This window comes from Scylla paramamosain, chromosome 1 (assembly GCF_035594125.1).
Source record: "Scylla paramamosain isolate STU-SP2022 chromosome 1, ASM3559412v1, whole genome shotgun sequence".
In the NCBI taxonomy this organism is placed as follows: Eukaryota; Metazoa; Arthropoda; class Malacostraca; order Decapoda; family Portunidae; genus Scylla; species Scylla paramamosain.
The window spans coordinates 17,426,459-17,442,589 of NC_087151.1; the positions used below are offsets into that span (position 1 = coordinate 17,426,459).

The 16,131-nt window shown below is 41.5% G+C and overlaps 1 protein-coding gene across 5 annotated transcripts in view; it reads left to right on the forward strand.

Annotated features, from left to right (window-relative positions):
- Window positions 1–16,131, forward strand: part of LOC135101636 (vacuolar protein sorting-associated protein 52 homolog) — a 241,875-nt gene that overhangs the window by 173,168 nt on the left and 52,576 nt on the right. For all 5 annotated transcript variants that reach the window (XM_064005942.1, XM_064005905.1, XM_064005933.1 and 2 more), the window contains 3 exons: window positions 1,313–1,467; window positions 1,603–1,690; window positions 2,113–2,316. In XM_064005942.1, coding sequence (XP_063862012.1) covers window positions 1,313–1,467; window positions 1,603–1,690; window positions 2,113–2,316 — 447 coding nt within the window. The remainder of the gene's footprint in view (window positions 1–1,312; window positions 1,468–1,602; window positions 1,691–2,112; window positions 2,317–16,131) is intronic.

The window sequence follows — 16,131 nt, forward strand, 5'->3', positions numbered from 1 at the left end:
ATGGACAGAGATGTACACGCATGATATTGAGACAGACTACAATGGACGTGATGATGCTTGACTCTCTCTCTCTGAAGGCTGATTCTGGCTATGCATACAGGCTCTATTTTTGTGAAAGAAAGTGGATCAGGTTTGAGAATCTGAGATGAAGGGATGTTCAATCAGGTGCCTGGAAATGAGGTTGTTATTCTTACCAATGCCCTATGTGGAAGACAAGGAAGGCAATGCAGGTGTTTTCCCTAAGGACTGTCGGGAATGTAGGGAAGGTGTGATATTCCCTTGAGAAGGAGAGAAGGAGAAAAGGTTAAAAATAGATCACACTGGCCAGGTGAGGACAGTGCACATGGAATACTGGACAATGGAATATGTAAGTAATGAATATATACAGTAATAATTGTAATGACTGATGCGACTGATACAACATGAAGCCACACCAGTGTACCATCCACACCACAAGCAACATTACATCTAGCCACATCACAACCAACATCTCACCCTCCACACCAGGCCACACACAATATTCAACCATACCACACCACACATAGCACCCATTCACACCATGGACACAAAGCCACATCATCATACCAGCCACACAACAACCCATACCACACTCATTCACTCAGCAATTCATATCACTTGTAAAAAATAAGAAGAAAGGAAGGCTGTATTTTTTTGCAGTTAAGGGTAATCTTAATAAATTCTTGTTGAGTCATGTGAAGAGAAATACAACCAATCAGTTTGTTCATTTTTTTTCCCAGTTCATAAGCAATATGAAGTAGTTTGTAGGTTTATATGGCCTCATACTGATCCATTTTTTCAGCCATGTAAGGGCTCATCAGCACCCAAATCCTTTTCATACTACACCTCATACCTTATTTAATCTTCTCCCAAGGATATGTAATTCCTTAACATCTGCAGGTGTTATGTGTGAAACTGGACAGGAAGAATAAGAGAACTGATCTGAAGGCTGAGGACAGAGTAATACAAAATACATCCTTTTGTTGGGGATTGCTGGATTGTTAGTGGACTTCCAGGTTATACAAAAGTTTACCTTGGTTGGGTGAACTTAGGTGAGTTTAGCCAGATTTAGAGAAACTGACTATGTTATCAGAAAAGTTGATGTGTGAGAGATTTATAATCAAGGAACATATCATTAATGAGGTGGTAAGTAAGGTGACCTATGCAGAAAAAAATGTGTGAACAACTTAAGAAGGAAAGCAGAGAATTGAGCTTAGAAATGTCAATGTGTATCTCACTGTTACAACTATATCTCAACAGAATAAATTTTTATTCCAGTCTTATTATTCAACAGAAAGAAGTCTGTGGTGTGGTGATGGGCTGCTATGATTCTATTGCCCTGTATCTCTGTGTTCACCTCATCCACCAATACCGCTTACTGTGCCATAAGAGAGCTGTTCCTGCCTTGGACAATCATTGGGAACAACTTCTTCACATGATATGGCCAAGGTGATCCACTCTTATTGTGAAAGCAGTATGAAATCTTGTATCATTATTGTATCAGAAATTGTACTTTGTGCAATTCACTTATATGTGAAAACTACAATAGACTAAAGCATATTACTGAATCTTGCTGATGTACAGGTTTGAGTATGTGGTGAAGATGAACATCCAAAGTATTCAAGCATGTGACCCATCTAAGATGGCCACTTTGGACATGAGGCCACACTATGTGAGTATTATCAAATAATTTCTTCAGTCTTCATAATCATAACAAAAGTAAGGCCTGAGAAATATCCAGCTTCCTTAAGAATGTGATAGAAAATAATAACTTTTTTTCAAGCTGCAGTTACATTTTCCAACAAGATCACAGATTATTTTGATGTGTTTGAACTGCAGAAAATTTTCAAACTATATTAACTTTCTTTAGGAAACTTCCACAAAATTTCTAGATTTTGCAATGTGAACCATGATTGCATGGTAAGGACACTCACTTATTTTAGTGCTAGGGATAATATTTTGCTGGAGTAGATAATTACCACAGAGGTTGTAGATTTTCTTTTCTCAATTATTTTTTATTTTAGCACTACACACTAGTTTTTCATTTCTGGAATAAACAATTAACTTGTGGTCTCAGTTGCCAAATGTTTTCAGATCACACGACGTTATGCTGAATTCAGTGGTGCTGTGATGGTGCTACATGAAAAGTTTCCCTTGGAGGGTGTGGATGGCCTAATGCTGCAACTCCAGGATGAGGTAGAGAAGGTTATTCTCAAGATGGCTGCTGTTTTTCATAACAGAAAAGATCAGCTAATTTTCCTCATCAACAATTATGACATGATGCTGTCAGTTCTCTCGGTGAGTTAATAGATAATATAGCTCTGTACGAAGGGACTTGGATTCTTTAAGATGAATGCTGCATTGTATTTGTGTATCCACCACTTCATTGCCATGGATGCTAGAATGGCCAGGAACCCACTGTAGGCTGATAGTCCAACCTATGGAGGTGAGTTAGTGGCAGTGACTCTTTAGGAAGTGGACCAGGGCTATTGACATGGCCAAATGATGGAAGGGGATGAGATGCAGGATGAGATGCTGCCTGCCAGGTATACATGCTGTTCAGGTAGGCCAGGACCTGACAGGCTGAAGAGCTCCCCTGACAAGACATCAGTGGCATGAGGGAGCATCCAGGTCCTGCAGATATTAGATCGCAGGTCATAAATGGCAGTAGCTGTGGATGGAAGAGTGGGAGAGGGGTGGTGGCTGTGTTTGTGTAGAGTGGAACACACCACAGGATTTTCCTCTTGTGAACCTACAAGGGGAGGATGCTTCTCTCCACATGAAGAGTCATGATGCAACAATTTCATCATCCTCATGGAGACCTGCAGGGCTGCATTCTGGAGGATATCCAGTTTATGTAGGGTGGTGAGGGCAGCCAAGTCATAGAGTTTGGTGCCATAGTTGATTCTGGACCTGATGGCTGCTCAGTAGTGCAACAGTAAGAGATCTGGGTTGGCCCCCTTGTAAATGCCAGCCATCTTCTTCATGACATCCATGAGCTTGCTGTAAAAAAAAACACAAATTTTTATGAGATGCTTCAGAATGTAGCTCTTCTCAGCAACTTAGACTCCCAGTAGCCCTGTGTAAAGCACAAAAGGCACCTTGAGGCATCAGTAAGGCTCAGTGCCCTGAAGAGCATCTTCTGTACATTTTCCTCATCCATTAGCTTACTTGCTGCTGGCATACCGCAGTCGTATTGAAGGCACCAAAAACCATAAATTACCAAGGCAAAAGAGACAACTTTCTTTTGCAAGAGATGTGTCAAAAAATGGGAGATAGAAAAAATGAGTGAAAAATGAGTCTAAGCCATCTAGGGTGACCGTTCTAATCCCTCAAACTACCGTCCTATTGCTTTAATTTCCTGCCTATCTAAAGTTTTTGAATCTATCCTCAACAGGAAGATTCTTAAACATCTATCACTTCACAACCTTCTATCTGATCGCCAGTATGGGTTCCGTCAAGGCCGCTCTACTGGTGATCTTCTGGCTTTCCTTACTGAGTCTTGGTCATCCTCTTTTAGAGATTTTGCTGAAACTTTCGCTGTTGCCTGGGACATATCAAAAGCTTTTGATAGAGTCTGGCACAAAGCTTTGATTTCCAAACTACCCTCCTACGGTTTCTATCCTTCTCTCTGTAACTTCATCTCAAGTTTCCTTTCTGACCGTTCTATTGCTGCTGTGGTAGACGGTCACTGTTCTTCTCCTAAATCTATTAACAGTGGTGTTCCTCAGGGTTCTGTCCTGTCACCCACTCTCTTCTTATTATTCATTAATGATCTTCTAAACCAAACTTCTTGTCCTATCCACTCCTACGCTGATGATACCACCCTGCACTTTTCCACGTCTTTTCATAGACGTCCAACCCTTCAGGAGGTAAACATATCACGCAGGGAAGCCACAGAACGCCTGACTTCTGATCTTTCTAAAATTTGTGATTGGGGCAGAGCAAACTTGGTATTGTTCAATGCCTCATAAACTCAATTCCTCCATCTATCAACTCGACACAACCTTCCAGACAACTATCCCCTCTTCTTCAATGACACTCAACTGTCCCCCTCCTCTACACTGAACATCCTCGGTCTGTCCTTTACTTATAATCTGAACTGGAAACTTCACATCTCATCTCTAGCTAAAACAGCTTCTATGAAGTTAGGTGTTCTGAGACGTCTCCGCCAGTTTTTCTCACCCCCCCAGCTGCTAACTCTGTACAAGGGCCTTATCCGTCCATGTATGGAGTATGCTTCACATGTCTGGGGGGGTTCCACTCATACTGCTCTTCTAGACAGGGTGGAATCAAAAGCTTTTCGTCTCATCAACTCCTCTCCTCTAACTGACTGTCTTCAGCCTCTCTCTCACCGCCGCAATGTTGCATATCTAGCTGTCTTCTACCGCTATTTTCATGCTAACTGCTCTTCTGATCTTGCTAACTGCATGCCTCCCCTCCTTCCACGGCCTCGTTGCACAAGACTTTCTTCTTTTTCTCACCCCTGTTCTGTCCACCTCTCTAACGCAAGAGTCAACCAGTATTCTCAATCATTCATCCCTTTCTCTGGTAAACTCTGGAACTCCCTGCCTGCTTCTGTATTTCCACCTTCCTACGACTTGAATTCCTTCAAGAGGGAGGTTTCAAGACACTTATCCACCAATTTTTGACCACTGCTTTGACCCTTTTATGGGACTGGCATTTCAGTGGGCATTTTTTTTTATTAGATTTTTGTTGCCCTTGGCCAGTGTCCTTCCTACATAAAAAAAAAAAAAAAAAAAAAAGGGGGGCCCAGTTAAGAAACAGTAAGATGGTTCAGGATGTGCAGAACCTCAATAATTGGTCTTGAAGTTTCAAGTCTATTGAATCTGATATTGTGTCCATTAAGGCTACGTTAGCTAAACTACCAGCAGCCTTTGTTTCCTGCCTGCAGTTCTTCATTTATGGGGTTTGAGCTGCCTATGGTTCTGGGGGCAGTTGTGGTGACAGCTTTCCCTGATCGAGGCTCTTTGGGGGAAATGGAAGTAGTCAGGGAGGTGGGTCTGCATGCAGTCCCACTCCCTGGAATTGTGAATTTTCTGTTGTATTGTAGGCTTTGAGAGCAGGTGGGGTGCAGGATCTTCCTGATCCAGTCACCTCTGTCAAGGGGTCAGGAGTCAGTGCAACAGCCCTGCATACAGCCCCACTCCCTGATGTTATGGAGTCCACTACCTGCCCTGTGTTGATCATGGCTCTGGGGATGGGTGAGGTGTGGATTCCTCTGTGATTGTTGCTGGAGTTGGGGGAAGCCCTGCAAAGAGCCTCATTTAATAGGGTTATGAACATAAGAACATAAGAACATAAGAAATACGGGAAGCTGCAAGAAGCGACCAGGCTTACACATGGCAGTCCCTGTATAAAATATACCTACCTATTTCCATCTATTATCCCCATCCATAAACCTGTCTAATCTTCTCTTAAAGCTCTCTAATGTCCTAGCACTAACAACGTGATTACTGAGTCTATTCCACTCACCTACCACTCTATTTGTGAACCAATTTTTTCCTATCTCCTTCCTAAACCTAAATTTTTCAAGCTTGAACCCGTTATTTCTTGTTCTACCCTGGTTGCTGATCCTAAGACCATCAGTAACCAGGCCTGAGGTGACCATGCACTCTTTGGCAGGATTGTCAGTTCATGAGAGCAGTGCAGTGCCTAGTGCCAGTGTATTTTCTGCTGATGGACTTACATACACTAGCACTTAGGTACATGGTGGGATGTGCTCTCAGGTTACATTTCAACAAGATGGAGTTGGGGTGGGTCTTAGTGCTGCAACAGAAAGCCAGGCTGTAGGTACAAGCCATTCCTTGCATTCAGAAGAGTGGGATGAAGTTAGTGGTAAAGATTACTCAGGAGAGGAAGATAGTTCTAATGGAGAGGGCAGTGCTCCCTCTCATGATCTTATTACCAGGATGAGGGCATTCATGGATCTGCTTGAGCCTTCTCAAATATCTACTCTGCAAACTAGGGTAGAACACATCCCTGGGACTTCTCAGTAAGACCTCTCTCCTTAGTGCTGCCTTGTTCTCTCCTGGCTCTAGATGTTCACATGGGATGCATGGAATGTTCTCTAGAAAAACCTACTTCCTGCTTCAACAAGGTTGCCTTTCTCCAGGTGGGGTTTCAGGGTGGGAAGATGATACACACCCAAAGGGGAGTTGAGTGGGGGTCATAAGAGTTCTTTCACCTAATAGAGAATAGAAACCTGTCATTGAGCATTCCATAGTGTCTAGTTAGCTGAATAGAGGGATTTTAGGTAGCATTGTCAACATTGCCTAATAGATAGATCAGGTAGTGGGTGCTTTTGCAGGTCTAGTCACAAATGCTTCACAGCAAGTTTGGATTCCATGAATGCACAAGCCAGGGCAAATTTGGATATCATGCAACACTAAAGTTTTGAGACTTAGGATGTTAATATTACATAGACAGGATGTGATGAGTAGTCTGGTCAGAATATTATGGTGATTAAGAGATGATCAGATGCTTGCTGTGATGGAATAGAGGGAGCAGAAGGAGGACAAGCACAGCAAGTGCTTTTAATTCTCCTTGCTCATAGACAGGCTGTGTAGAACCTGCAGTAGAGCATCAGGCCTGGTGCTTTGCCCATACAGTAATCACTCCAATATGCTGACATTCAGTAACCAGACTCATCAGTTTTCAGACATAACTGTGTCCTGATATTAAACCAGACACATGTCTGGTTGATTACCATATTTGATGGCTCATGAAATGCACCTTTTCTCCAAGAAAAAAGTCTCAGGAAATGAGCCTGCATCTTATGAGGCTAAGATTCAGCATTGAGGCAGTGGTTGGTGGTAAGTCTATGGCAACAGAGGCTCTAAAATCAAACCCCAGACATCTTTGCACATGTAAACAAAGTGATGATTGGTACTACACCACAAAACAACTCTTTCTTTCAAGGTAACAATATATAATAGGTCATACTTACTGGTAATTCACATAGAATGACACCAGTCAGGAAGAATTTGCCTAAGTGACCATGCACCATGCATTGCATGTACCAAAACAAACACATGGTCGGTTATGCGCCAAACCTGGTGACACGGGCAAGCTTCACTGTGATGCCGTTACTCCTTGAGATAACCTTGAGATAAGACACACTTTCATACAATTGAAATTGCACCTATCTTTTAACATTCTTATGAACAAATTTTATTACCTCTGTAGTCTCTCACAGTCACTGCCAACGCCATATGCCAGATACATATTTACATCTCACAACAGGATTGGTGCATAGGCTACTAACAAATATTAAAGTTTTTAAATCCAAAATATTGGGATCTAATAATGATCTAAATGCGTGTGAGAGCATTCAAATGTCAGGTGAAATCCTTCACTTCATATTCAGAGCTTAAATCTGCCCATTTATCTTTTTTTTTTTTTTTTATTTCAATGTCTACCAAAACTGGGTGCTTCTTATGAGCCCATGCATCTTAGGAGCCATCAAATACAGTAACTGGACATACAAACACCAGCATGATGTGGTAATGCAGCACTGTACAACATATGCAGCAGTGCCACAGTACCAACCAACGCCTCAGGTGTCCATGTTCCGCGCCAAAATGCCTTCCGTTCCAAAACAAACACTTCCCATCAAACCTCACACTAAGCGGCTGAACATCACAATGCGTCTAGCTCCGCCTGACTCCTCACATAAAGATACTGAAAAAAAATTGTAGTGTGTGTGTGTGTGTGTGTGTGTGTGTGTTAATGTAAGAGGCCGGTGGCCAAGGGCAACAAAAAAATATTATTAAAAGAAAGGCCCACTAATTGTCAGTTCCCATAGACATGTCAGATAGAATAATAAAAAGAAAAAAATAGAGGATGAGTGTCTTGAAACCTCCCTCCTGAAAGAGTTCAAGTCATAGGAAGGAGGAAATACAGAAGCAGGCAGGGAGTTCCAGAGTTAACCAGAGAAAGGGATGAATGATTGAGAATACTGGTTAACTCTTACATTATAGAGGTGGACAGAATAGAGATGCAAGAAAAAAGAAAGTCTTGTGCAGCCAAGCTGCAAGAGGAGGGGAGGCATGCAGTTAGCAATATCAGAAGAGCAGTTAGTGTGAAAATACTAGTAGAAGATAGCAAGAGCTGCAACATTGCAGTGATGAGAGAGAGGCTGAAGACAGTCAGTTAGAGGAGAGGAGTTGATAACATGAAAAGCTTTTAATTCCACCCTCTCTAAAATAGAGGTGTAAGAGGTAATTATTGTCATATGATAGGTTGGGCTAGCCGGCACCACTGGCTGCCTATGCTGGCTGGCCGGGTCAGCAAGGTTGCTTGTTGTACATTCGCCAATAAAGCCATAATCAGTTATAACTGTATCCATCAGCACCTTTAACAAGAGGTGTGAGTGGAACCCCCCCACCTCACCCCCTTACACATGAAGCAGATTCCATACATGGACAGATACAGAGTTAGCAGCTGGGGTGGGAGGGAGGAGGGATGAGAAAACAAGCTGAGACAACCCAGAATGCCTAACTTTATAGAAGATGCTTTAGCTGGAGATGAGATGTGAGGTTTCCAGTTTACATTATAAGTAAAGGACAGTGTAGAAGAGGGGGACAGTTGAGTGTCATTGAAGACATGGAAAAGTGCAGAGTGATATCATCAGCATAAGAGTTGATAGGACAGGAAGTCTGGTTTAGATCATTGATGAATAGCAGTTAGAGAGTGGGTGACAGGACAGAACCCTGAGGAACACCATTGTTAATAGACTTAGGAGAACAGTGACCATTTACCACAACAGCAATAGAACAGTCAGAGAGAAAACTTAAGATGAAGTTACAGAGATAAGGACAGAAGCCATAGAAGGGTAGTTCGGAAATCAAAGCTTTGTGCCACACTTTATCAAAAGCTTTAGGTATGTTAAAGGCAACAACAAAAGTTTCACCAAAATCCCTAGTGAGTATTTTTTCCTCACATCTGATGTGATGCAGCGCTATGTCTGTGCAGTACTACCATCACATCTAAAACTGTATGTGTGTGTGTGTATTTACCTAGTTGTGCTTTATGGGAAAAGAGCTATGCTCGTGCTGTCCCATCTCCATATCTTTTAATATCCAACTTAGCCTTGAATTCATGTATACTTTCTGCATTTACTATCTCATCATCCAGTCCGTTCCATACATCAATACTTCTATATGGGAAACTATACTTTTTGAAATCTCTTCTACAAGCACTCCTCTTCAGCCTCTTTCCATGTCCTCTAGTGTCCCGTGTATCCCAGACCATTAAGTCGCTCCAGTCCAACTCTACTCCCTCATATGCTTTATATATTGCAATCAAGTCTCCTCTTTCTCTCCTCTTTTCCAACATTGGTAGATGTATCCTTTCCAGTCTCTCTTCATATGACAAGTCCCTGATACTTGGTACCATCTTCGTAGCTGCTCTCTGAACTCTCTCCAACTTCCTTATATCCTTTTTCTTGTATGGCAACCACACTACTGCAGCATATTTTAATCTAGGTCTTATCAGCAACACGATCATCTTCCTGACCATCTCTTCATCCATATATGCAAAGGCCTGCCTTATTCTTCTCAACAAGTTATAGGTTTCTCCTGTAATTTTGCTAATGTGTCACTCCGGGGTCAGGATCCCAGTCACTGTAATACCGAGATCCTTTTCCTCTTCTGCCCCACTCAACCTTACGCCATTCAACACATAATTTTCTGTTACTCTTCTTGTACTTTTCCAAATTCTATTACCTTACACTTCTTTAAATTAAATTCCATTTCCCATCTATAACTCCACTCTGATATCTTGTTCAGGTCTTCTTGTAACGTTCCATAGTCCTCTGCACTCTCAACTTTCTTCAGCAACTTTACATCATCCACAAAAAGGCTCATGTAGCTGTTCACACTCTCTGTCATATTATTTATATAGACTGCAAACATGATTGGTGCAAGTACTGAGCCTTGGGGTACTCCATTTATGACTTCCCTCCATGATGATTTTTTTTTTTTTTTTTTATCTTTTACCACCATTCTCATTTCTCTCTTTGTCAAGAAATTTTCCATCCATCTCAGCAGGCCCTCCTTAGCCCATCATTATGCTTTAACTTCCACAACAATTTCCTGTGTGGCACTTTATCAATGGCCTTCTTCAGGTCTAAATAAACACAATCAGCCCATCAATCTCTTTCTTGCATTATATCCACCACTCTAGAAGAAAACTCAGTAAGTTTGTAACACACGATCTCCCTCTCCTAAATCCAAATTGTTACTTTATTATCCCTTCATTTCCTTCTAGGTACTGCATCCATTTATCCTTCACCAATCTTTCACACATTTTGCACACCACACTTGTTAGAGACACAGGTGTATTGTTTAAGGGCTCCTCTTTACTACTACCTTTGTAGATTAGCACTATGTTGGCTCTCTTCCATTCAATTGGGACTCTACTTTCAATTGGGGAGCTTTCAATAATATTATGTATTAGCCATATCAGCTGCTGATTGCACTCTTTTAGTATCCATCCTGACACTCCATCAGGTTCCTAACATCTAGTCCCTTCATCTGTTTCTGGGCATCCTCTTCAGTCCCTTGGATTTCCCTCAGACCCATTTCCTCATTCATCTCACTCTGCCACACAAATATCTTATCGTTTGTGAATACTGATTGAAAACTCCTGTTCATTATCTCTGCCAATTCAGCCGGATCCTCACACATTTGACCATTCACCCTCAATCTGCTTATTCCTTCTTTATTTTTCATTTTGCTGTTCACATATCTGAAGAATAGTTTTGGTTCCTCTTTGCATTTGTCCATAACATCTTTCTCATAATTTTTCCTTTCTTTTCTAATAACCCTTACATATTCGTTTCTTGTAGTTGTGTAGTTTTGCCATATCTCCTGCGTATTTTTCCTCCACCATTTATTCCATGCTGTTTCCCTCTCCTCCCTAGTTATTTCACATCTTCTGTTGTATCAGTCATTGTTATATCTTCTCTTTGTCTCTACTTTCGGCACATATCTTTTCACTCCCTCTTCATAAAAATTGATGAAAGCTTCTCACTTCTTTTGCACATTACTTGCTGTGATAAGTGTACTCCAGTCCGGTTCACCAAAGTATCTCCTCATTTGTTCAAAATTTGACTTACCATAATTAAATCTTTCACTTTTATAATCTTCACATCTACTTTCCTCTCTTTTTTCTTTAATACAAAACCTTATCATGACATGGTCGCTTTTTCCTAGTGGACAATTATAGTTCATGTCTTCTATAATATCTGCTTCTTTTGATAATACCAAATCAAGTCTTGATGGCTCCTCCCTTCCTCTGTATCTAGTGTTTTCCTCAACCCACTGTGTCATAATATTGTTCATTGCCAGTTTCAGAACCTTATCTCCCCATGGGTCTTCTCCTCCTCTTGTGTTCCACTCCTCCCAATTTATCTCTTTACAATTATAACAATTTTCTTGTTTTCTTTAATTTTCTTTACTAGCCATTCTTTTGTCTCACTTAGCAACTGTTCATGCTCCTGTCTATTCCAGGTCTTTGTTTTTGGTGGGACATGCACCACTGTGACATCGTAATCCTCTTCTTCCATTTATTAGTTGTAAGTTTAGGCCTTCCACCAAGCCTTCTGCCTTTTCCACTCTCCACCTTCATACCCTTTTTAACAAACATCATCACTTCACCTCCTCCTTTTCCACATCTGTTTCTTATCCACATATTGTACTTTCCCCCTCCTAAATTTGGTGTTTCTGAATCTCTTAGTTTAGTTTCTACCATTGCCATGATGTCTGGTTCATTTGCTTCACTTCATCCATCTCTGAAACCAAACTATCCACATTAGTGTATGCCACTGTCCATGTCCCTCCCTCTCTTACAGCTGTGCCTCTGCACCCTCACTCTTCACTTGTACCACTTCTTCAACCTTAGGTCCATTACTCTCCAGAAAAAAAGTTCCTTTTCCTCTTGTGTTTTCTGTTTGTTCCTTTCTTTTGCTTCACTTCTCAATTCATTAAGTTTCTTCCTTTCTTCCTCATTCATTTCTCTTCTAATCCAGACTTGTTTAAACTTGTTACTTTTGGCTAACTTCCACACATTTGCCAATGTTTCTTCAGCTGCTGTTTGGGATTTTAGTTTGATTTTCAATGGTCTACTTTTCCTTGATCGTATTTACCAATCCTGTACACCTCCTCTATTTCATCTTCCAGCTTTGTATCGCCTTCGTTTATCATACTCAGTACTAATCGAGCTGTTTTTCTTTGTTCTGCTTCTCTTTTATACCAATTTTTTTATCTCACTTTCTTCCAGTCCAAAGATCATTATGCTCTTCTTTTTATCTACAATGTCTCTTACCAGGTTTTCCTTTTCCTTTATTACTTTTATAACCTTTTTAGTCAAGCCTTCTTTACTCCTCTGGTCCTTCACTACTTCTGTATATACTCACTTTTTTCTCCAACTCCTCACACTTATTTACAGATCTGGCCAATCATGAAGGGACTGATCTTATATAAGGAGCTGTGGCAACCCCCAGGAGGGAGAGAGCACCCTTGGCCAGTGTCCATCCTACATTAAAAAAAAAAAAGAAGTTTTCACCTACACAACACCTGTGCCAACAGTCTGCTTGTGTTACTCTATAGTGCTAGTTGCCCGCTGCTGCCACTATGTGACTCTGCACATGGGTGGGGCATGCTGTGAGGATTGTGTGCCTCAGCAGTCTAAGACAGTAACTACCTGACACTGAGGTGTGTGTGTGTGACACCTGCATGGTCTGTTATGGCGTGGACTTCCGGAGGAGACACTGGTGTGACATCATTGGTGAGCTGTGACTCTATAGTGTGCTGTACGGTGCCATTTTACTGTGAGGTAGGATACGCTACCCAGCAATATAGACACTTTGCTGAGTGAGGCCCAGTGGTGCAAGCCTTACTTGTACTGTAGCATTTTAGTGTGCCTTGTGTAGAAATCCTGAAGCATCTTTCTTTTGTGGTGGCCATTCTCAAACAGAAATTGTTTTTGGATGGATGACAACACAGATGGGGAGTGCATCCAGGAAATATTCTTGTGTCAGGAGTGTAGATCCTGGAGAAGAGACTCCACGTAAATTATTTAGAACTATTGGTCGTCTTTCATGCCCTACATACTTTTCACCATGAGTTGCTAGGGTCTGATATTGGTGATGCTTGACAACTCTATAGTGATAGCCTACCTAAGGAACTCAGGTTGTAGCTGTTCTGAGTCCCTGTTGGCCCTAGGAGGAACAGTTCTCTGCTTGTGTGAGAAGTGTTCCATCTCTCTTCTACTTGTATTTGTTCCAGGTTGTCACAGACATGGTCTGTCGGGACAGACCACCACTGTTATACACAGTGATATGCACTGTAGTACCAGTACACATCCTTGTGGGACCCTGCTTATTACCTCATTCCAGCCTGATTTGGTATTTCAAATTAATATTCTTATTTCTATATTGAGTGAAAAATCTTCCATCCATTTTAGTATTGATCCTCCAATTCCTGCTTCATGTTTCAGTTTCCACATTAGCCATTTGTGCAGCACCTCTTTTTCAAATCCAGGTATATACAGTCTACCCATCCATCTGTTTCATCAGCTATATCAGTTACCCTGGCATAGAAGCTTATTAAATTTGTGGTACATAATCAGCCTCCTCTAAATCCAAATTGTCTTTCTGTTAAGATATTGTTAGTTTCTAAGTGTTCTGTAGTAAAAAAGTGTTCTTTTTACTATTCTGTTACTATTTTTGCTATTACACTTGTTACCAAACTGGGTCTGTAGTTCAGAGGGTCTTTTCTAATCCTCCTGAGTTTCACAATCCTCGAGTTTCATGTCTGGTTCTAAATTCCTACCATCCCAAGTTTCATTCATTATCACCCCGAGTTTCGTACTGCTTTGACAAGTATCGGTCACATATATCTATCATTAGTGTCACACATATACTTATAGTAGACCCCACCTATCCTGCTTAAGTTGGAGCTATATATATATATATATATATATATATATATATATATATATATATATATATATATATATATATATATATATATATATATATATATATATATATATATATATATATATATATATATATCTCTCTCTCTCTCTCTCTCTCTCTCTCTCTCTCTCTCTCTCTCTCTCTCTCTCTCTCTCTCTCTCTCTCTCTCTCTCTCTCTCTCTCTCTCTCTCTCTCTCTCTCTCTCTCTCTCTCTCTCTCTCTCTCTCTCTCTCTGTGTGTGTGTGTGTGTGTGTGTGTGTGTGTGTGTGTGTGTGTGTGTGAAAGTAAGAATAATCATGAGTATTGCTAAACAGAATGAGGCTGATTGTAAATGAAAATATGAGTGAGAAAAGATGAAGTTAAAATGACAGAATGAATGAGGGGGAGAGAGAGTGAGGTATTACTCCCTTGTCCCTTATCTTTGACAGATAAAGGGGAGGGGAGGTGACAGGGAGGGAGGTTTGAGACAAGACAAAAGAGGAAGGAGAGGAAAGGAAAAAGGGGAGGAAGGGAAATAACCAGGGAAGGAGAGTACATGGGGCAAGGAAGCTGAGGAAAAGTGAAGAAAGAGGATGGGAGGATGGAGAGAAAGTAAAGAATAAATATAAGCAGCAAGGGTGAGAACTAAGTGAAGAATTATAGGGAGAGAAGAAGTACTGAGGAATAAGTATTTGCTTTTCCTGTCCTCTACTCCTTTCCATTTTTCCTCCATCCATTCCCTTTGCCCTTATGCTCCTTTCTTCCATTTCCATTCTCACTCAGTCTCATTCTATTCAGCAACCATCAGGATTTTTCTCTCTCTCTCTCTCTCTCTCTCTCTCTCTCTCTCTCTCTCTCTCTCTCTCTCTCTCTCTCTCTCTCTCTCTCTCTCTCTCTCTCTCTCTCTCTCTCTCTCTCTCTCTCTCTCTCTCTCTCTCTCTCTCTCTCTCTCTCTCTCTCTCTCTCTCTCTCTCTCTCTCTCTCTCTCTCTCTCTCTCTCTCTCTCTCTCTCTCTCTCTCTCTCTCTCTCTCTCTCTCTCTGGATAAATATGGTTATGGAGACAGGACAAAATGAGCTTTGGCTCATGCCCTGTACAATACAACTAGATAAATACACACACACACACACACACACACACACACACACACACACACACACACACACACACACACACACACACACACACACACACACACACACAGAGTACACATGTTTAAAGAGAAAGAGAAGAGGAGGAGGAGGCAGTAGACACCTACCGAAACGATAATTACTCCCAGTGAGGTCTAAAGCACTGTTCAGGGGGTGCTGTGAACTTATCATTAAACCCAGCTGTGACCTCACTGAACGTTTCCCTTTGTGTCTCACAACACAAGGGGGCAGTCACAGCCTGCCCTCTCAAGACAACTCCCTTCCTCCACACAAAAATACAAGCACCTAATAACACACACACCCTTCACTCAAAAATTTTTAAAATCATCATGGCGACTCCTACACCAGCCTCGGAGTCCCCATCTGGGGAGGGGACCATAAATGTCCCCAGGTCGGACTGCCTTTCTGTCGACGACCCTAAGTGTCTTGACACCGCCCTCAACTTTTTCTTCATTAACTTCTGCAACATTCGTGGTCTAAGATCTAATTTTCAATCTGTAGAACACCACCTCTCCTCTTCTAAACCTCATCTTCTTTTCCTCACTGAAACTCAGGTGTCTGAGGCAACTGACAGTAGCCCCTTTTCTGTTCCCTCCTACTTTCTCTATCCTCATTTTAGATCCAAAGCTGGGTGATGCGTTTATGTGCGCAATGACTTAACCTGCTCTCGTGCCCACGCTCTTGAATCTTCCGAGTTTTCCACCATCTGGCTATGACTACAAAGTCACTCTCATACTAAATTTATCTGTGCTGTATACCTCTCACCTAACTCCTCTGACTACAAGAAATTCTTTGACTACTTAACTTCCAAAGTGGAGCACATTCTGACCCTCTTCCCTTTTGCAGAGATCTCCATTCTTGGAGACTTCAATGTTCACCCCCAGCTTTGGCTTTCCTCTCCCTTCACTGACCATCCTGGTGAACTAGCCTACAACTTTGCTATCCTCCATGACCTAGAGCAATTGGTGCAACACCC